The sequence below is a fragment of the Engraulis encrasicolus genome, chromosome 1 (genome assembly GCF_034702125.1).
Source record: "Engraulis encrasicolus isolate BLACKSEA-1 chromosome 1, IST_EnEncr_1.0, whole genome shotgun sequence".
In the NCBI taxonomy this organism is placed as follows: Eukaryota; Metazoa; Chordata; class Actinopteri; order Clupeiformes; family Engraulidae; genus Engraulis; species Engraulis encrasicolus.
Window position 1 is genome coordinate 33,524,291 of NC_085857.1, and position 21,301 is coordinate 33,545,591.

General features: G+C 42.2%; 1 protein-coding gene across 1 annotated transcript in view; it reads right to left on the minus strand.

The window, feature by feature from the left end:
• Positions 1-2,999: 2,999 nt before the first annotated feature.
• The window catches only part of LOC134450381 (sodium/potassium/calcium exchanger 3-like), a 61,280-nt gene continuing 42,978 nt past the window's right edge, over positions 3,000-21,301 (minus strand). The window contains exons 5-18 of the mRNA XM_063200228.1: positions 21,165-21,249; positions 18,262-18,365; positions 16,808-16,882; positions 16,140-16,165; positions 15,954-16,007; positions 15,559-15,689; positions 11,931-12,091; positions 10,680-10,812; positions 10,416-10,538; positions 8,759-8,925; positions 7,291-7,405; positions 5,095-5,207; positions 4,468-4,533; positions 3,000-4,077 (exon numbers count right to left, since the gene is read on the minus strand). Coding sequence (XP_063056298.1) covers positions 3,925-4,077; positions 4,468-4,533; positions 5,095-5,207; positions 7,291-7,405; positions 8,759-8,925; positions 10,416-10,538; positions 10,680-10,812; positions 11,931-12,091; positions 15,559-15,689; positions 15,954-16,007; positions 16,140-16,165; positions 16,808-16,882; positions 18,262-18,365; positions 21,165-21,249 — 1,506 coding nt within the window. The 3' untranslated portion in view covers positions 3,000-3,924. The remainder of the gene's footprint in view (positions 4,078-4,467; positions 4,534-5,094; positions 5,208-7,290; positions 7,406-8,758; positions 8,926-10,415; positions 10,539-10,679; positions 10,813-11,930; positions 12,092-15,558; positions 15,690-15,953; positions 16,008-16,139; positions 16,166-16,807; positions 16,883-18,261; positions 18,366-21,164; positions 21,250-21,301) is intronic.

Sequence of the window (21,301 nt, forward strand, 5' to 3'; positions counted from 1 at the left end):
CCTTTTGCCTTTCCCTTTCGCAGTGGCTAATGGCCAGGGGATCCAAACATGGGACTCCTTAACTTCTTACAATAAGCAAGCAGTGGGAAAAGGAAAAGAATAGAAAAGCAGCTTTTCCCGGAGGAATTTGGGATTATGGTTCATAAGGCTCAGACAATGCTGCCACTTTTAGCTCTAAATGCAGTAAATGTCCTAATTGTCTATTAAATTAATGTGGGCTACTGAATCGCAGCGTGGCCTACATAGGTCTTGAAAATAATTTAAAAAGATATCTTTAATCCCAGTTATTTGTAAATCAATTCCACTCTAATCCCATTTGTGAAATCCATCCATAGACTAATGTGTTGTCATGAACTACACTAAGAGGTTTGATTAAGCAAACATAAACAAATAGGCTACACAATGGTAGAGAAAGATCTCTTATGGGCATGTTGTAGCTGACACACGCACGCGCACGACCTCGTCGCTGACTGAACATCGTACCCATCCCTGTGATTCTTTACTTATCGGTTTTAAACATCCACTGAAAAGGTTCAACAAGTATTTGATTGGAACGGGCTCTCTAAACGTCAAAGCGCAATACCAACCTGGGGTTTCAGAACGTCTGCGTCTCAATACTTCAACAACGATAAAGAAATCATCCGTCAAGTGCATTCGTTGCCAAAGTGTAGTCGGCACGAGCGCATATTCATATCCAATTCGTCATGTTTCGTTCAACTTCGCCAAGCCTGTGCGAGGAGGACGTTTAGTGCTGTTGTTGAGAGACGCTTGGAAATCACGTGTCCTGACCTGGAATGCAGTTAATTAATGCGTATTTCATTCTCGCTATTCTTCCAACCATTCAAGGGAAGTGCACTTTCACTTCTGCGAGCGTAGCATTTGTAAACGTGTATGCGCTGATATTTTGTGTGCGCGCGCACCTACAAGACAGACAAGCCTTCAGACACAAGATTCTACTGCATGTAAACCATTTTATTGCCAGAAGGCCCCAAAACTGTTGTACAAATGGCTTTGTTTTACAGATAAAAATGTGTTTGAAATTGCCAACCTGGGTCCTTTGGGGGAAAAAGAGAAAACAAATAAAAAGAAACAAAAGTACATTATGATCAAAAACCGTAGCCCTACATCAGGTGGAGAATACACTGCCTTTTTTTAAAACTGTTGTATTATTGGGACAGTTGGCCTATCTTGTCAATGATATGTACATTGTCGATTGGTACAGCGGCTTTTTATGTATTAGTCCTTAATATGCATTCAGTAGATTAGAAATGACAAAATAAACATGCACCAACTTGCCATCGTCCTAGAAAGTACCAGAAACTGTGCCAAACAACCGTTATTACTGACACAAATACAAGTATAGTTACATATGTCACAAAACTCCAAACAACTACATTTAAAACTGTGATTTTTTTAATGGCATATGGACGACTAACCAAAGAGAGTCTCTCTATGTGTGTTTGGCACTCTAAATGTAATTTTGTTGTCTTATTAACATTTGCTAACATAAAATGAGTTTTTCGATATAAAATTAGAACTCATGTCTATCTGCAATCATGCATTCATGTGTGGTGGCCAAAATGCTGAATGTCTAAACTCACAAGCATTTAAAACTTACCTTTTAACTGAACCCTTTTGTATAAGCCCTCTAAACAAAACCAATTCCATTTGCATCTCTATGGACCCCTATTTTCTTCCAGCATTAAAGGTATACTGACCTCATCTGGTAAAATGCACAATTACATGGCCGCAAAAGAAAAACAAAAAACAAAGCGGCACATTTTTTTTGCAAACCTGACAATATTTAGCATTTTAGAGAATTAAAAAAAAAAACTCTGACAGTGTCAAAAAAGTCACAACATGTCTACCTCATGTCTTGTCGTAGCAACACTGCGGCATACAAATTGTACCATAGAAATGGTGCCAGTGGCGGAACAATTGCACACAGGGCCCAAGGGCAAAACACTGAGAGGGCCCCCCATACTGCCTGCCATTGTCACAATACCCCCCCCCCCCAACACCCATACAGGAGGGCCCTGAGCCCAGGGGCAAATGCCCCTCTTGACCCCCCTATAGCTCCGCCCCTGAGCGGTGCCATGCCTGACAAGGACGTGGCCAAATAAATAAAGGGTCTTTCTCAAAACCTAGTGCAGTGCACTTCCAAGTGTATCAGTCTAATTAGTCACGCCCAGTGATTGGATACTCTTTATTAGTCAGACCCAGTGATTGGATATTCCGTAGAGTTCACCAAAGAGTATCCAATCACTGGGCGAGACTAATTAGGCTGATAAACTTGGAAGTACACTGCACTAGGTTTTGAGAAATGCCCAAAGGTATGGCCCGCTCAAGGTCCGATGAAAGCCTGCGGGGCGCAGACTACTATCTCATATAAATATTTATATATACGTATATACATACATTTGTACATAAATAGAACATCTTATATTTTGGACTATTCCAGTGTCTATATCTCTCTCGTCATATAAAGAAATTTGGCACCCATAATTCTCATCCTAGGAAACAAACATTCACATCACATCCTATGCTTAGCATACTATAAAGTAAAAAAGTTTTCTTTTTCTTTTTCAGAAAGCCATAGTTGCACCATTCAACATTAGCAACTAAAAGCATAATATTTATGAGACTACGGTAGATGGCCACCATTTAACTTGGTAACGTGTTAAAACTGTGCTAAGCTCAAACACAAGTACTAGACTAGGTAACTACAGAGTGATTCAGAGTGAACTCTCCTGTGCTGTGGTGCAGTAAAAAAGCAGAAACTTTAAACTCTGTAAGGTGACTATGGACATAATACAAAAAATATATATGACCAATAAATTAACATGAACATAAATATCTTAAATAACGCAAACAAAACAAACAAAACCAAAACAAAGGTCACCAACTATGACCCCTAACAGTGCAAGGCAAATGCAAAGCAAAAAAAAAAAAAAGACCTCAAATGTCAAAACATCACTTGGTTTTTTTTGGTAGAGTGAAAACAAAGCATATAGCAACTCTGGATCAAGGTTCGATTCTCTGAACACAAATGACCAGCAATGTGTGTACACACCCATTCCGCATTCATACATATTTGCTAAAAGAAAATGTACAAAGCCCTGATATGATGTGATATATTTTGGAAATGGCCCTGAAGTCTTGACATTCAATATATGTATATTTATGTACAAAGAATGATCCAGTTTGTCCAGGTCATTGGACTGTTTTGACCCCTAAACGCATTACCACAAGAAATCGCTTTAAACAGTGAACTACTCAAATCATCCATCTGTCACCATGGTAACCCTAGGGAATCCAGCAGCTGCGAGAAGATACAAACCTGACAAGCTCAAACGTATTCGCACGCTTTCAGCTTGGCTTCAGTCTTTTTCACTTTATTCTTTTTTTTTTTTTTACTTTTTCTTCCTCCATCCTCCTCTTCTCACTTCGGACATTTTTATTCGTTTCCCTTCAAGTATCCTCCTCAAAAAACAACTCATCGTCAGCCCATGAGGCATCTGTCTCTATTGCACCAAAAAAAAAATCAGACCTTAAATCACTCATCTTAACAAGAACAACAAAAAATATCTGACCAAAATTTGTATCCGTCATCGTTCTGTCATCGTTTTCATACAAATATATATATATATTTTTTTCATTATATTTTCTCCTTTTCTACCGTCAGCAATCTTCCTGAAGCAGGTGAACAGGAAGTGATGCAAGCGGAGGGTAGGGCTGAGGAGGGAAGCCGGACGGGACCAGGACCAGAACAGGCCCGGGATAGGATCGGAACAGGCCCGGGATAGGACCGGAACAGGCCCGGGGCAGGACCGGAACAGGGCCAGAATAGGACCAGAACACAGCCAGAAGAGGGCCGGTAGGACAAGGCTGTTGGAGGAAGGGCTGTCAGATGTGCGAAACTTGTCAGATGATCTCCCGGCACATGGGCAGGTTGACGAACATGAAGACGTTGAACTCGATGAGGATGGAGAAGGTCAAGAAGATGGCGTACAGCAGCAGACACGCCAGGCCCAGCCGCCGGTCCAGCGTCCATTTGTTCAAGTGCACCCCCAACACCTGGAGACAAGTGCACACACAACACACATGCACACACACAGGCAGGCAGGCAGACAGACAGGCAGACAGACAGATAGACAGAAAGAAAGAAAGAAAGAAAGAAAGAAAGAAAGAAAGAAAGAAAGAAAGAAAGAAAGAAAGAAAGAAAGAAAGAAAGAAAGAACAAAGAAGGGCAAGAGAACACATCTATGAAGACAGCATGTCAGTAAATACTTTGGAATTGGTTTTCCATTCCTAGTCATTCATGATGCCTATATTGTGCATCATAGGTATTGAGAATGATTTTATTTTGCCTGAACTGAAGTGCTTTCAAATGAAATGAGCCATAACATAACAAAATAATGACACTTGGTGTATAAGCTACAACCAAACCCCTGGAGTGACACTTACTGTAACGAAGACGGACAGCAAGAGCAGAGCCACTGAGAAGATGAGACCTCTGCTATTCAAGTGCACCTGGAGGAGACAGACAAATGACCACTGTAAGGCAAGGCAGGCCTTTTGTTTGCATAGCTCATTTCATAACACATGAATGCAATTCAACGTGCTGTAGAGTAAAGTAAGATAGAAAATGATGTCAAATAAAATATCATGAAGTAAAAATAAAAAGGCATGGCGGGTGAAAATAGAATAAATGTAAGTGTAACTGTAACTGTAAAGTGGGAACACAACACGTGTACACTGGTGATTCATACTGATGTGAAATCATACAGTTTGATACTATTACTACTCCTACTACAACAGGTACTACTACTACTACTACTACTACTACTACGATAGGTACTACTACCACCACTGCAATACTAATGTTTCCCAGTGTATATTACACTTAACACATGCAATATTTGCATGATGAATAGGCCTATTACAAATATGTATAGAGAAGATATGAATAAAAGTAGTGTGATAGTAGTGTGATATTACACAGCTGAAACAATGTAATATCCCACTATTAGGGTTATAATAATATCTGTAGCGGTACTTATACGTATATACTTATAGTGCAGTATCACTCACATATGAGCCATAGTCTATGGCCAGTGTCTGGATGGCCCAGGGCAGTCCCAGGCCCACCAGAATGTCAAAGACATTGGAGCCAATGGAGTTGGATATGGCCATGTCGCCCATTCCTGTAAGCAACAGGGGAACATGAGGAACACATTTCACACATGAATAAACATATCTCATTTCATTTGAACAAGGGATGTGCCGAAACCTTTTAAGGTTCTGCCGAATACAGTCAAGTCAAGTTAAGTAGGTTTTATTGTCAATTTCTTTACATGCACTGGTCATACAAAGAATTTGAAATTACATTTCTTGCTTTCCCATACAGACATAGACTAATCTAGGTAAGGACATAGACAGTATAGACATAGACAGTACTTATACATGGACTTAAGACAGTATGGACATAGACAGTGCTCATACAGACATTTAAAGTGCAAGACTGGACAACAGAAGACTTGTAGAGGACATACATTAAGAGGTATTGTTGTGCTTTTGTGCTTTTCCTAAAAAAGTCCTTTATAGCGTTCTGACATGGTAATAGTAGCATTTTGAAGAAAATAAATATTAAAAAGGTCTGTCAAGTACACCAGCAGCAGTGTGTGTGTGTGTGTGTGTGTGTGTATGTGTGTATGTGTGTATGTGTTTAGTGCAGGTAGAAGGTGCGATGTGCGTCTGTGTGTGTGTTCATGTGTCTGTGTGTGTGTGTGTGTGTGTGTGTCAGTGTGTGTATGTTTGGGTTTAGTGCAGAAAGTGCAGTGTGTGTGTGTGTGTGTGTGTGTGTGTGTGTGAGTCTATATGTGTCTATGTGTGTGTGTGTGTGTGTGTGTGTGTGTGTGTGTGTGTGTGTGTGTGTGTGAGTTAGTGCAGGTTGAAAGTTCAGTCACAAGTCACAAGTATAGTAGTGCAGGTGGAATGTTCAGTCGCAGATATGGTGGTGGGGGATGGGGGGGGGGTTGTCAGTGGCCTTGCTGGCTAGAGGCTGACAGTGGAGGGAGAGTGGGTTGAGTGTTCAGCATCTTGATCGCTTGGTGCATTGTGCTGCTCGCCAGCCTGGTGGTACGGGAACGGAGGCGCCTGTACCTCTTTCCAGAGGGCAGGAGGCTGAACAGTTTGTGTGCAGGGTGGCTTGTGTCTTTGATGATCATCAGTGCTTTCCGGGTGAGGCGTGTGGTGTAAATGTCCTGCAGGGAGGGGAGTGGTACTCCAATGATCTTCTTCGCTGTGTTCACAACACGCTGGAGTGTCTTCCTGTTTTTCTCCGTGCAGCTTCCTCCCCACACTGTGATGCATTACTCAAGATCTCCGAATTTCCGCCGAATCCGAAACCGAATACCGAATCCTACTCCAATCACCGAGACGGAACCCTGTCAAAAAGGCCAAATCCAAAACCGAATCTTGGATTCTGTAATTGTGAGCATTAACTTAAATGTTCTACCGGATACTGAATACTGAAACCGCACGCCGTCAACAAGGCCAAATCCGTCCGAATCTGAAACCGAATCTTCTGTTCGTTAGGGTACAGCATATCACTAATTTGAACAGACCAGCACTGAAAATGATGTACGCTATGGTCACATCAAGAGATCCTACTGCCAGATAATAGTGGTGTCAACAATAATCGATTCAGTAATGTATCGCAATGCGGGACAGGACAATTCAATAATCGATTCGGCAAATGCCATAATAGATGCAGTATATTTTTACGTTACTTCCGTGGCCATTTCCAGAGCAAATTAACTTTACATTACAATAAAGCACTTCAAAGCAGCAGGACTGATACACACAACAGCCAATAAAATGGTGTTCAGTATCTGACTGCTTGTACTGACTCATGGACTGATGAAACGATGTTGTTCTTACTTTTAGTAGAAATGTAATGCATTGCAATGCATCATAGAATCGGACTTAATCGATTCGAATCGAAACCTCCCGAATCGTAATCAAATTGAATCGCAAGGGCAGTGCCAATGCACACCACTACCAGATAATACTGTGTAGACTAAAAAAAAATACTAAGGGACGCTGTCAAAATGATCCAATTTCCTAAAAGGTTACGTGTTCTTTTAAAAAAAAAAAGAGTATTTTAGTTATTAGATTATTTATAATAGATGTGAGAGATGATAGGACAAGTGGCGAGAGAGAGATGGGGAAGGTTCAGCAAATGACCCGCCGGGCCAGAACACATCATTTCCTGTATTTCCTGACCTTGCCGTGCCACAATAAGACTGGCCATGCAGTCGGGGACGCTGGTGCCAGCTGCCAGGAAGGTGATGCCCATTATGACATCAGGGATGCCGAGCGTGTAGCCAATCACGGTCACCTGTAGAGGAGGAGCAGAAAAGAGTGCACCAATTAGAGCCCATTGACTTCATCAATGACGTACAATAGATAGACTAGAGGGGTTTTTCAGCCTGATCTAAAAAATTCTGTGCTCCTGAACACGGATGTTAAGGACACGGAATCCGTGTCCAGGAGCACGGATTTTGTCAAAATTCTGTGCTCCTGGACACGGAATTGTTTTCCGTGATGGGCACACAGAAGAGCTTTCTATATTCCCACAGCACTGTGTTAACTCTATCATTAGAAAATACATACCAAATGCTAATCCTAAACAAAATAATGCTATAGCAATTGAAGTTTGGCAAAATCCGTGCTCCTGGACATGGATTTCGTGTCCTTAACGTCCGTGTACAGGAGCACGGAATTCTGGAGATCATGTTGGGTTTTTTCCAATCAAACATATGAATTGTTTTAAAATTGTGCACATCAAAAAGTTGGCGCGAGACGTGTGATGGAGAGGCTGTTACCATATATCTATGGTATATATATCTTCACCTTATCCTATCTATAGGACCTTAATTGTAGTGATAGCGATAGAGAAAGAAAGTCTCTCTTTTGTGGGTAACTTTTACAACTAAGATACAGTACAGTGTTCAGATTCTTCTTGAGCACATTCATCTGTTTCTTCTGTACGTGTACAAGTGTGTGTCTGTATGTTTTTGTGTCTGTCGATTTATAATAGCCAGCAGCAGAGCCGTAGATAAAAAAGTTAGAGCATTGCCATAGGATCAGCGGGAACATCCGCCAACAAAACTGGCCGCAAAACTGGCCGCAAAACTGACCATATATGGTCAAAGATGGCCGACCTCGCGGTCTCATTCAGTTTTGCACAGCCTTCACTGTGTTCCAGATGTAGCGTTCATTTCCATTGACTATCATTGGGGACTCAAAAGCACAACATTTCTATGGGCTCTGTACTTACTTGACCTAATATGGTAACTTGTTTCAGAACAAAAGCAGCACTAACAACTTTGTAGAATTAGTACACGTAACCTAGCCATGCTAACACAAACCTATGGCAGAGATGGGCCACACAGGCCGAAAAGTTGTTTTTTTAAAATAAATTCAGCATTGGGCAAGCGTGAGCAGTCTCTTCTCTCTGTGTCTCTTACCATCCACTAGTGGAAAAAGTCGCGCACTGTTTATTTAGGTCATACAACGTTTCGACCCAACAGGGTCTTCATCAGGGTCGAAACGTATGACCTAAATACATTTCAAAGCGGAGCTACAGTGTGCGGACATCTAATTTTCCCACTATCAGATGTACCCTTGTCCTGCACCTGGCCTCAGAGAGGTGGAATGTGCATACTCTTACTCTTGTGAAGTCTCTTACCATCCACACCATGATGTAGGAGAAGCCTGCGATCCAGAGGGTGGAGGTGACAAAGGTGACCATGAACCAGCGCTCCCAGCCGGCCTTGGCACAGTTGGGGATGGTGAAGAAGAGCAGCAGGCACAGCGGCCACATGCTCAGCCACTTCAGCTTGTTGAAGCAACCCGCTGCAGACATATGGGAGAGGGTAACGCAAGGGGGGACACAAGGGGTAACACAGGTCAGTCAACATTACGTCCTGCTAGTTAAAGACAGCTATTTAGTGTTAAGGTGGCCACTTCAGCTCATTTAAAGGGACACTGTGCAGGAAATGGTTAAAAAGGGTACTGCAACTATGCTGCTCATTGAACTGGGCTGCCAATTGCCAAATTTGATCTTTACATGAACGTTGTCTAAGTAATAAACAAATATGTTCTACCTGTAGTATGGTCCAAGTAGAGTCATTATTTTTTGAAGCTAAAAATGGCTATTTTTGGAAATTCAAAATGGCGGACCATGAATACTTAGAATTTGATGGTGGTGGTAAGTATTCATGAAAAAGGTAACATTAGTGAATGGGCAGCATGAATTCTGGAAATAAACAACTAAAAATCTCACACAGTGTCCCTTTAAGCAGCCCACGGCAGACAGCGCACAGACAACAAAGGGCACAGAATACAGACTCAAATTCAGCAGCTGCAAAAGATAATTAAGCGATAAGCCACGAGAGGCTGTGGGTTGTGCTTGATTTGTAACAGGTATAGGGAGTGGGGCACGACGTGTAGCGGAGTGCCGTAAACTTCCCCATACCTGTTATAAATAGAGCACAACCCAAGGGCTCAAGTGGCTTATTACTTATCTAACACTGTTACACTTAATCGCTGACCAAATGTTTTCAAATACGCTGTAATAACAATTAATTTGCCGCCGTTCAGTTGAGTTCAGGAAGTTCAGGAAGTGGCTGGTTACCCCGGCAACACTACTGGCCTTGCATGCATTCGTCGTGTTTCCACACACACTTCGCTACAAAAACTCGATAAACACCGCAGGAATGACACATTTTTGCAATCACACTGATACCCCAACACAGATGGTGCAAAGATGTGCTCTTCTTGTAGACTCCCTACTCCAACTGCAACATAATCATAGAGGCGCCGAATCTAACTTAGATGCACATATAATCTTCAGTTGAGGGGGGCGCTGTGGCGCAGCGCAGCGTGCTAAGCCCCGCCACATTTGGGCTTGTATGCCCATGGGGACCCCGGTTCGAGTCCGGCCGGTGTCATTTTCCAGCCCTACCCCATATCTCTCTCCAGCTCATTTCCTGTCTCCTCTCACACTATTCTGTCATAATAAAGGCCCAAAAAGTCACAAAACATACTCAATAAATAAATAAATAATAATAATTAAAAAAATCCTCAGTTAAAAGGTGTGTGTTTACGCCCTATTTACAATGGCTATCAGTCAATCAGAATCGAGAGCGAGACCGCACAGTGTTAGATTATACTGTAGCCTACATGACACAGGACATGGGAAACAGATCAGTCGAAAGTGAGGCCTGGTTGCTGTATTACAGCCATATCACATGCATGAGATACACCTGCATGCCTACACACACACACACACCCATTGCAAGTACATCCGGCAAGCACAACTTCACTCATGTATCCCCCCTCACCTGGCACGCGGAACGGCACCAGGGGCCCTTCGTCGCTATCATCTCCATCCCCCTCATCGTTCTCGTTGTTCTCGTTATCCTCATTCTCGTTCACCGTCACGTCTCCACGATCCCTCCTTCCTCCTCCTCCTCCACCACCACCACCTCCCCTGCTTCCTGCCGCTGAACCACTGATTCCACCAAACACCCCACCTACACCACCACCGCCGCCGCCACCATCGTCTGGCCTGCGCAGGGAGGATGAGGAGGTGGTGTAGGCGTAGCGGCAGACGTGGGGGCCGCGGTCGATGATGCTCAGGCCGTTCTCCAGTAGTCGCCGATCGTAGCCGCCGCCGCGCATGGCTAGCATGTCCGCCTCGCTGCAGCTGAAGGAACGACTGTTGCACAGACGCTGCCTCTGGTGGCCGGGGAGACAACATGCATCCAATAGTCACACAATCAATCAATCATTCATTTCAGTGAGTCAGAAAGTCCTCATTAACTTAACCAACCCAATAAAAGAACAATTAAACAAGGAACTGACAGTCAGTCAGTCAATCAATCAATCAATTCATTCATCAATTTGTTGGTAGATCAATCACACATCTGTAAGTACATCAACCAATCAACCAAGTCAGTCAGAGCCAATCAAGTCAGTCAATCAGCCAATCAATCAATCAGCCAATCAATCAATCAATCAATCAATCAATCAATCAATCAATCAATCCAACCAATCAATCCAACCAGTCACTAAGTTAATACAGCACAGGTTCTGTCTATAAACACACACATAGAGTGGATAATCAGTCAGTCAATCAATCAACCAACTGTTCAGTCAGAAAGAGCTGCTGTTGTGCAGACACTGCCTCTGGTGGTCGTGAGTGGGACATGGGTTGATGATGTTTTAGTAGCAGCACACATCAGGGGGGTGCAACCATGACTAATGCCACTATTGTAAGGATTAAATCATGTTTTATTTTGTTTTTTTCTTGTTTTTAGTGGATTATCAAAAAGCATATTCATTGCAGTACATTAATCACCAATTACTAATCAATGTATGGACATTAGCTGTGATTGTACCACCTGACATCTCATCCTGAAAAACGCCATTGACCCACATTGCAGTGCTTCATTGGTCAACCAATGAATGATTGAATGAATGAATCAATCAATCCATCAGTCAATCTATCAATCAATCAATTAAGAATCAATCAATTCTTCAATCAACTGTCAATCACTCAGTCCATAGTCAGTTAAGAATGAATTAATGAACGAATGGATACATGAATGAATGAATGAATGAATGAATCCAACAAACAATCAATCAACTAATCAATCCTTCAACAATTCAATTAGCCAACAAACCAAAAAACAATAAATAGTCCGTGAATTAATGAATCATTCCACTAATCAATCTGTGAGTCAAGCAACTAATTGATCATCTCTAAATAAAAAAGAAATAACCACAGATGATGCCTCTGGACAATCTCTCTCTCTCTCTCTCTCTCTCTCTCTCTCTCTCTCTCTCTACCTCACCTCGTTGATGAGCAGTCTGGAGGCCATGGTGAGGCGTGTGCGAGGTGAGAAGTGGTTGGTGATCATGACCCTCATGCTGGCCTCTGAGAAGGAGAGCTGGTGGGGGTACGCCGACAACAACTCATCCACCATCAGCACATTGGGCTGCGACTGGAAGTTAGCTGGAGAGAGAAGAAGGAAAATGAGGAAGGATAGATAAAAAAGAAAGATGAGGACAGGAGAATGAGTGATCAGGATGAGGCAGGATTAACCAGAATGGCAACATCATGACAGATGACGTGTAATCATGCTATGATGACTTTCATTCATCCAGGTCATCTTAGTCAAAAAAGGGCACTTTTAGACTACTTTACGGAGCTTGAAGACATTTTGACTTTTTAACTGACTTTGTCAGTTGATTCTGATGCAAGACTCAAGGTATTTTTCTCTGGAAAATTACAACTGTTGCTATTAATGGTATTATTATCATGGTAACACTTTATTTTAGGGATACATCTATTAGCACTAATACATACAATATTAATGCCTTAGTATGTAACTTGTAAAGCATGTACTAAGCAAAATCAGACGGTTGTTAGACATTTATTCGCAAATGTCTTGTTCATGCACAATAAGGGATTTATTATCAATATATCCTTAGTAAGGACCTAGTAGACCTAGATTTCTATTTGTGAGTAAGCAGTAAGGGTCAGAATCAGGGCTTTGAACCGTTATTTTTTTCCAAACGTTCCGTTCCGAACAGAAACGGAATTATAACGTTTCCGGTTATGAGTTCCACCAATAAATTGACGTTCCCGAACCGGTTAGAACAAAAAAATATTGTTCCCGGAACGGTTAATTTCGTTCCTGTCAGCTGATTACTCCCCATAGGCCTGACGTTAATTACCCAAGAAAGACGGAAGTGCAAATGAGTCAGCCTACATTCCAAACTGTTTATTCAAGCGGATGAAAAGAATATCCTCCAGAATTTTGTCATTCAGGGACGACCTAAGCGGAGAAGCGGAGAATAAACCTCAATGATGAAAATGCGCGCTCCACGCTGACTTGGGTCACAGGGAGCGCTATGATGGACATTGTGAGTTTGTGCATATTTGAAGTGCCCAATAACGTAGAACATTCTCGGTGCGCTTTACACACGCTTCTCTGCAATGTCTTACAATGATGCACTGGAAACTCTGCCCTTTTGTATGACAGTGGTTTCTCTTATTTAAGATGAGGACTAGAGACTTTGTAATCCTCAGCTTTCTCCATTCAGTCAGAGAATGCCTGATGTCACACAGGATGTGAACCTCAGCCGTCATGGTAACGTGCGAACGAAAATAATAACTTTTTAGTTTGAGGAACGGTATTAACCGGTATTATTATATGGTTGTGACGTCATCGGTCGAATGCTCCATTCATTTCAACGGGGCTCCCCAACGTTCGCACGTCTGTTATTTTTCGATAACGGACGGGTTGGTCTATAACAGACCGCTGTCAATGGCAACAAGACTTTTCACTGCTAAAGCGACTTTTCAACAAGACTCTAATCAGCTGCTGTGATAGACAACACCTGTTGTCCTGGCTACCTAGCTGTTGCCTAGCGGTGTTTCACAACGGCACTGTTTTGTTTTGCGCAGTAACAATCTTAACATGAAATAGGCCTAAAGAAATGTCCCCGCCATGTGTGAATCATTTAAGTATATCCATATAATAAGCGGGTTAACTTTCGGCGAGTCGGTCGCTTTGTGGAATAGCAGCACTTCAGAGAGAACAAGACCCCTCCGCTCCGCGTCGGGGTCTAAAGATTCTCTCTGTCGTGCTGCTATTCCACGGTAGCGACCTTCTCGCCGAACGTTAACCCTTACTTAACCGGCCCCCACTCTAGCCCCCCCGCCCCAGGGAAGCAAAGTGTAAGAACATTACTACTTTAGCATTAGTCTCATGAGTTATATAGATCTCACTTATTACACTCAATATTTCACAATGTAATTGGAAGCTTTATATAGCAAGGATTGGACGTAAAGTTCTCAATGACGGTGGATGGTGAGATGTCATTTTTTCATACACCAATTCGTTTTATTTGTAAAAACCCTACAATAAATGCAGAATATAACGATGAGTAATAGTTTGGAAGCGAAACTAAGCTATTCCTTTGTGATAAATGAGTTAATGTTTGAGAAACTTAGCTCCAAGAAGTGCAATGCATGGCCACGAGTGAGGGGAGGAGCTAAGGACGTAGGCTCAGAGCTGGGTAGGTTGTCTGTTGGCCTAGATTGCGTACCCATCATGCACTGCACTTCTTGAAGCTAATGTTCTCAAACATTAACTTAATTATCACAAAAGAATAGTTTAGTTTTGCTTCAAAACTATTATTCTAATGTTCTGCATTTATTGTGGGTTTTTTTTTTTTTACAATTAAAACTCAGTGGTACATGAAAAAAATGACATCTCACCAACCCACCGCCATTGACAAGTGTACGTTCAATCCTTGCTATATATAGGCTCCTGTTACCTTGCTTATACTATCATCAGTAAGAGAAAACTAGATGATTCAACTGGGGCCGTATTAATTATTTAACATATCCTTACACTTTGTATATCGGGGGGCTAAATAGTGTGGGCCTGGGTGGTGTGGGGGCCCTAGGTAACGAGGGGGACTTTGGTAGTGCGGAGGCCCTGAACCATCTGGGCTGACCAATGCATCACTTTAGAATAGGGACCCTTATTCCGCATCTGTTTTCACACTGTTCAGGGTTTGTTCACACAGTGTGTCGGGAGCTTATATACATTGTATTCTGCCACTTACTACTTACTAATAAATAGAAATATAGGCTTACTGGTCCTTACTAAGGTTATATTAGTAATACATCCCTAATTGGGCATGAACAAGACATTTGTGAATACATGCTTAACAACTGTCTTATTTTGCTTAGTACATGCCTTACAAGTTACTTACACAGGCATTAATATTGTATGTATTAGTGCTAATAGATGTATCCCTAAAATAAAGTGTTACCATCATAGTAGTAGTAGTAGTACTTGCTGTTGTAAGCCGGTAGTAGTAGTAAGCTAGTAGTAGGGAAGTACTAGTGGTAGTAGTAGTAGTAGTAGTAGTAGTAGTAGTAGTAGTAGTAGCAGCAGTAGTACTAGTGGTGGTAGTAGTAGTAGTAGTAGTAGTAGCAGAGATTCTTTAAGTATAGAGATATGCCAACATAATAGGTTTCTATGGGCACCTAACATGACCAGGTTTCCGGTCTGCCTAAAGGGGTGTGTCATAATGTTCCTAGCATTGAATAGAACAGTCATCAGGTCTGCCTAGGTCTGCCTAAAGGGGGATTCCCCCCCAATAATAGGGAAACAATGGGCCAATGGAACCTCTCTCTCTCTACTCTCTCTGGTAGTAGTAGTAGTAGTAGTAGCAGCAGTAGTAGGCCTACTGTAGTAGTCGTAGTAGAGACGATCTAAATGCAGAGAGAATCTTTGGTAGTAGCAGTAGTAGTAGCAGTAGTAGTAGCAGTAGTAGTAGTACGTAGTAGTAGTAGTCAGCTAGTAGTAGTAGTAGTAGTAGTAGTAGTACTGTCGTATAGTAGTCAGCTATTTGTAGGAGTAGTAGTAGTAGCAGTAGTAGTAGCAGTAGCAGTAGTACCTTTCTTGAGCAGGACAGCGGTGGCATCACAGTTGATTTCCTCCATGTCCGTGCTGCCTGTCAGGCCATTGGCCAGGTTGCTTGCACTCTTCTTCCTCCTCTCAAAGTAGCGCTGGGCACAGGAGTTAAACCTGGAATGAACATGCACACATGGACGCACGCACGCACGCACCCACACACACACACACACATTGGTCCCTAGGCTGTGCAAGAGATGTTGCTACTTCACATTGTTTAGAACCAAATGACAAATATTTGATGCACGAAATGCTTCAATAGTACTGGATGGAATGTATTTCCCATTTCTTACTATACTTTTGCGAGCTATACTGAGTAGATCACATGATATCATCCATTATTGTTGTGCCTATGGGGCCAGAGAAAGGGCAGCTTACTTCATGATGAGGATGTAGAAGAGATACAGCACAATAAGGACCAACGACTCCCACCTGCCAACATCAAACCAAACAATATATCAGGAAGATGATAGTATGCGGCAGATATAATAGCCTCTATTAGATTTGAATAGAAGTGACTGAGGTCGTGTAATGGAAATTGAGAGGGAAGAAAATGTTACTCACCATGATACTTTCTCATCGTAAATGAACTTTAAACAGAAGAAAAAACATGGATGAATGTCATCTCACAGACATTGTCGCACCAACTTATCAGGTCAATATGTACTTCCCAATATACTGCGCACCGTGCACCTGCTCTTGTGTAACTCCACACTTATCCAGCAGGAGGAGCTATCCCACTAACAAAGCTCAATAATGAGTTGACGTCTGGAACTGCCAATAGTCCTTCTAAATCCACCAAATGTAGAGGAAGCGATGAACTAACTATGAGCGATATTTCCATTTCCATTTGATTGTAAAATAAGTGCTTGTGGCAGTTGAATTTGTAGTTGGGATTTGAGTTTTTGTTGCTAGGCTACGTGTGTGTACTGCATAAGCCTACAGACAGAGATGGTGGAGAAGAAGGAGTCTCCCAGATGCAGATGTGTGTGAAGGCATTGGGTGAGCAGTAGCCTAGGCCTGTGTGTGTGTGTGTGTGTGTGTGTGTGTGTGTGTGTGTGTGTGTGTGTGTGTGTGTGTGTGTGTGTGTGTGTGTGTGTGTGTGTGTGTGTGTGTGTGTGTGTGTGTGTGTGTGCGTGCGTGTACCTGCATGTTTATACAGTATGTGTTGCATAGGCTCCATGAGTATGTACTGTACTGTATGTGTGTGACGTGACGTGTACTATACTCACTGCTATGAGCGCGGCAACAGAGATGGTGTAGCAGAAGGAGTCCCTCAGTAGGGCCCAGTGGGTCAGCTTCACTGCCTGCAACAAAAAAGTCATTAGGGCCGGCCATGCAGTGTGTGTGCATGTATTTGTGTGCGTGTGTGCTTGTGTGTGTGTGTGTGTGTGTGTGCTTGTGTGTGTGTGTGTGTGTGTGTGTGTGTGTGTGTGTGTGTGTGTGTGTGTGTGTGTGTGTGTGTGCGTGCGTGCGTGTGTGGGTGTGGGTGTGGGTGGGTGCATGTGCATGCGTCCATTTGTGCAATCAGGTTAGTGCAGGGGTGTCAAACTGACAGAGGGCCAAATCTGGATCAAAATCTGGATCAAAGTCGCGGGCCGAACCCAACATTAATTTTAAAAATTGGGCTAAAGTTATGTGTACATGCGCCTCATAGTCATAGGTAAATTTCACACACACTCTTTCCCATCATATTTGGTAGTTCAAATGCACCTGTACATCCTGTGACCCACCAAATTTCTTGTTCAAGTCTTTTTACACCATACATTAATGGTGTTTGTGGGCCAACTGTAATACACATTTGAAATTATCTCGCGGGCCGAATACAATGGCTCCGCGGGCCAGATTTGGCCCCTGGGCCTGAGTGTGACATCCCCGGTTGCGTTAGTGTCCTCATTAATTCCGCAATAATTCATTCAGATGACTAATTCAGATCACTTTTGACGAAAGACTGTGATGAGTTATATATATTCCAGAATTAATTGCAGATCTGAAATGACTGCTTTTCTTCTCCTATGGTTTTCTGGATGATCCTTATAAAATGTACAATCCTTCTCAGCAGATGAGTTACTGTTTGGCACAATCATCTCTCTCTGTCTCTATTGCATAATAAACAACCTGGTCATGTCTTCATTACCAAATTCCTTTCTACATCTCTCCCATCCCAGAAAACTGTAGCCAGCCTCTACTTCACTCTATTCTACTATGCCCCCCCCCCCACAATCTCTCCCCTCTCTATTCTCCCTCGTTTCTTCTCTCTGTGTCTAACATCCCTCTTTTCTGTACTCTTGTAAGTTCCTCTCTTCCACCCTTTCTGACTATCTTTCTTACACTCCCTCCCCTTTCCTGTCATTTCCTCTCTCTCTCTCTCTCTCTCCCTTTCTTTCTCCCTCTTTCCACTCCTCTCTCTCTCTCTCTCTCTCTCTCTCTCTCTCTCTCTCTCTCTCTCTCTCTCTCTCTCCCTCCCTCCCTCCCTCCCTCTCCCTGTCTCGCTCTCTCTCTCTGTAATGTTTTAATTACACCCAACTCAGACTGACAGATATAGGGCAGTAAGAAGCGCTCAAGACCCTCAACATCCAACTACTCCACATTTGGTTGGCTCTTAAGTTCAGTAAGGCAACACTTGATTGGTGTGTGTGTGTGCACAGTAGTAATAATGAATGAGAAGAGAGTGTAACTAGGGTACCTTTCCAGCGAAGAAGCCACACACGCCGATGATACAGAGGATGTTGAAGACAGCAGAGCCCACGATGGTGCCCACGCCCACGTCTCCCTTGGTGATGAACACTCCTGGGTGGTAGAGGAAGGGGGCATTGCTGAATATGAATATGAATAACAATACTTTATTGGAAACACACATTGGAAATTTGTCATCAGCTTCACCGCAGACATATAAACAACTAAACAATAATCTCACAATGTTCAAATCAAGCATCCAAGCTCTGCATTTGTACAAAGCAGAAGAGGAGACCACTAAGTTATTATATAAAAAAAAAACATTTAAAATACTAAGTTAATATGAAAGTACATTAGCACTCAGTGCAGTGTTTAAAACAGGGGTCCCCAAACTAAGGCCCGGGGGCCGGATGCGGCCCGCCATGCCCCTTTGACCGGCCCTCCACCTCTCTGCACCTCACCATTTACACTGGCCCAAAGAAGCAATCCTCACAGAAAAAAAATATGAGAAAATATTGTATCTATTGTATCACTCATAAGCTGTCAATCACCATCTTTTTCTAACCTTTCCTTGCTATTTTTACATGTGAAGTACTCAATTCTTTTGCAAATCGCTTGTAATGATGAACTATTTTGTGCTAGAAATTATGGCTATAACAGGCAGTGGCCTAGCATACAGCCCACATTGGTCCCAGCCCCTGATCACAGTCAGGAACGATAATGTGGCCCCCAGAGAAAAAAGTTTGGGGACCCCTGATTTAAAAGAATAAAATAGCTGAGGAGTTACACCTGGCCTGCATTACACAGAAACACTTATTTCGATTGATTGATCGAATGATTGATTGTTTGATTGATTGACTGACTGTCTGTCAGTTCATTGTTGTTTCTTTATGTTTCCAAATGGAATAAACAGTAGGATCACTCCTGAGGGTGGAGGAAGGAGGTGAGGGATGCATTAGCAGGGCCAGATTAAGAAGGGCCCTAGGTTACAGGTTGCTATACATGGGTTCACCGTGTTTATAAACACAATGTTGTGAGGAGGGGCAAGACCCTGGCAGGCAGCCATGTGAGCTCATTTTTCGGTTTCCAAGATTCAGAAGTTGAGTTGTGCGCAGCCAGGAGAAAACAAACATTTAGAACCCATGTATAGGCCCCCACGGAAGTTACATTTCTTTACAAAATTACACGGAGAGCATCATAATTCCAAAACAAGAGGAGTATTACAGTTTTTCTCGATTGGTTTGGCTAATTTCTCGAAACTGAGATGACATTCTCAAAACAACACAGACAAATCCCCAAACCAACTTGCAATTTCCCACAACAGAATGGCATTTTTCATTGCTTTCATCAAATACCAAATGCTTTGTACATGTCTCAAATGTTTAGTATATGTACAAGTACCCTACAGTTGACACATGAGCATACATTTAGCACATTTTCCAAATAAATTGACCTTGCTTATCTAAACGAATTAGACAATTCTCAGTGTAATGGTTGCCCTCTCCAAAACATGTCGGCATGATTTCATTGTGTAAGTCATCATATGCAAAGTAGTCTACACAATTGTGAAAACAGTCAAGGATATAATATTTTAAGAATTTCTTTACTGTAAACAGTAAATTCAAGACAGTGTTCAACAGGCCAGATGATATTGTAACTTTACTAGTTTGTAGAAAATAATTTTACAACTGTGTATACTACAGTTTCCTCTGTTATTTGGCTAATTTCTTGACATTTTTTCAAATTACATTCTGTGGAAGGAATTTAGTTTTGACACACAGGTAAACTGGTTTAGGAGTGATATGAGCAAGTGATGAGGATCCATGTAGTTATGCTGAACCGTCTAGTTTATTTTGACAGAAAGACTAAATTAATGCAAATGGGTCAAAGCAATTGAGAAGGATATATGCCATTTTTATGGTACTGACTATTTATGTGGGAGAAGGTTTAGTGCTGATGCAAGAATGAGCTGTTTTGGGAGGTATATGACATTTTGCTAGCTATCTGAACTGTTGTGCAGAAGTGTAAGAATGTTTGGCCAAATGACCCAATGGTTATAGGAATGTCATCTCAGTTTCAAGAAATTAGCCAAACCAATCGAGAAAAACTGTAATAAGATTTAAAACTCTACCTGACATGGCAGACTGATTTTTCAATACTGTATCTTTTCACATTTCTCCAATGTTGTCAAGTTTCTGTGTTGTGAACTGACTCACGGCAAGACTGAGAAAGTCTGCTGTTCATTTTCAAGAAATAGGCCAAATAATATCATACTATAATCTTGTGCAGGAGTGGGCTTTGAAAGGTCAAGGAAGGGGTCCTCAATAATACACTATAATTGCGTCATTAAAAGCAATTAATTCCAAATGGATATGAAACTTGCCAAGGAGCATGAGAAAAGAAAGACAGAAAGAAAGAAAGACAGAAAGAAAGAAAGAAAGAAAGAAAGAAAGAAAGAAAGAAAGAAAGAAAGAAAGAAAGACAGAAAGAAAGAAAGAAAGAAAGAAAGAAAGAAAGAAAGAAAGAAAGAAAGAAAGAAAGAAAGAAAGAAAGAAAGAAAGAAAGAAAAAGAAAGAAAGACGGAAGGAAAGAAAGAAAGACAGAAAGAAAGACCTGCAAATTCACACACAAACATCTACCCAGGAAATCAAACACACCCACACACATACGCGCGCGCACACACACACACGCACGCACGCACGCACGCACGCACGCACGCACGCACGCACGCACGCACGCACGCACGCACGCACACACACACACACACACACACACACACACACACACGGGCGCAAGCACACGCACACATACACATGCACACATAGAAATAAAGATAAGATAACAAGATTTAAACAATTCATTATGTATAGCGGATTAGTGCGCCATGCGAGTAGTAGGGAAAATCAAACAGACCGATGACCGAGGTGAAGAGCTCTGGAGCAGAGCTGCCTGCTGCCATGAAGGTGGCCCCCGCAACATCCTCACTCAGCTGCAGACGCTGGAGAGAGAGAGAAAGAGAGAGAGAGGGGGGGGTAGATTAGTATGTGATT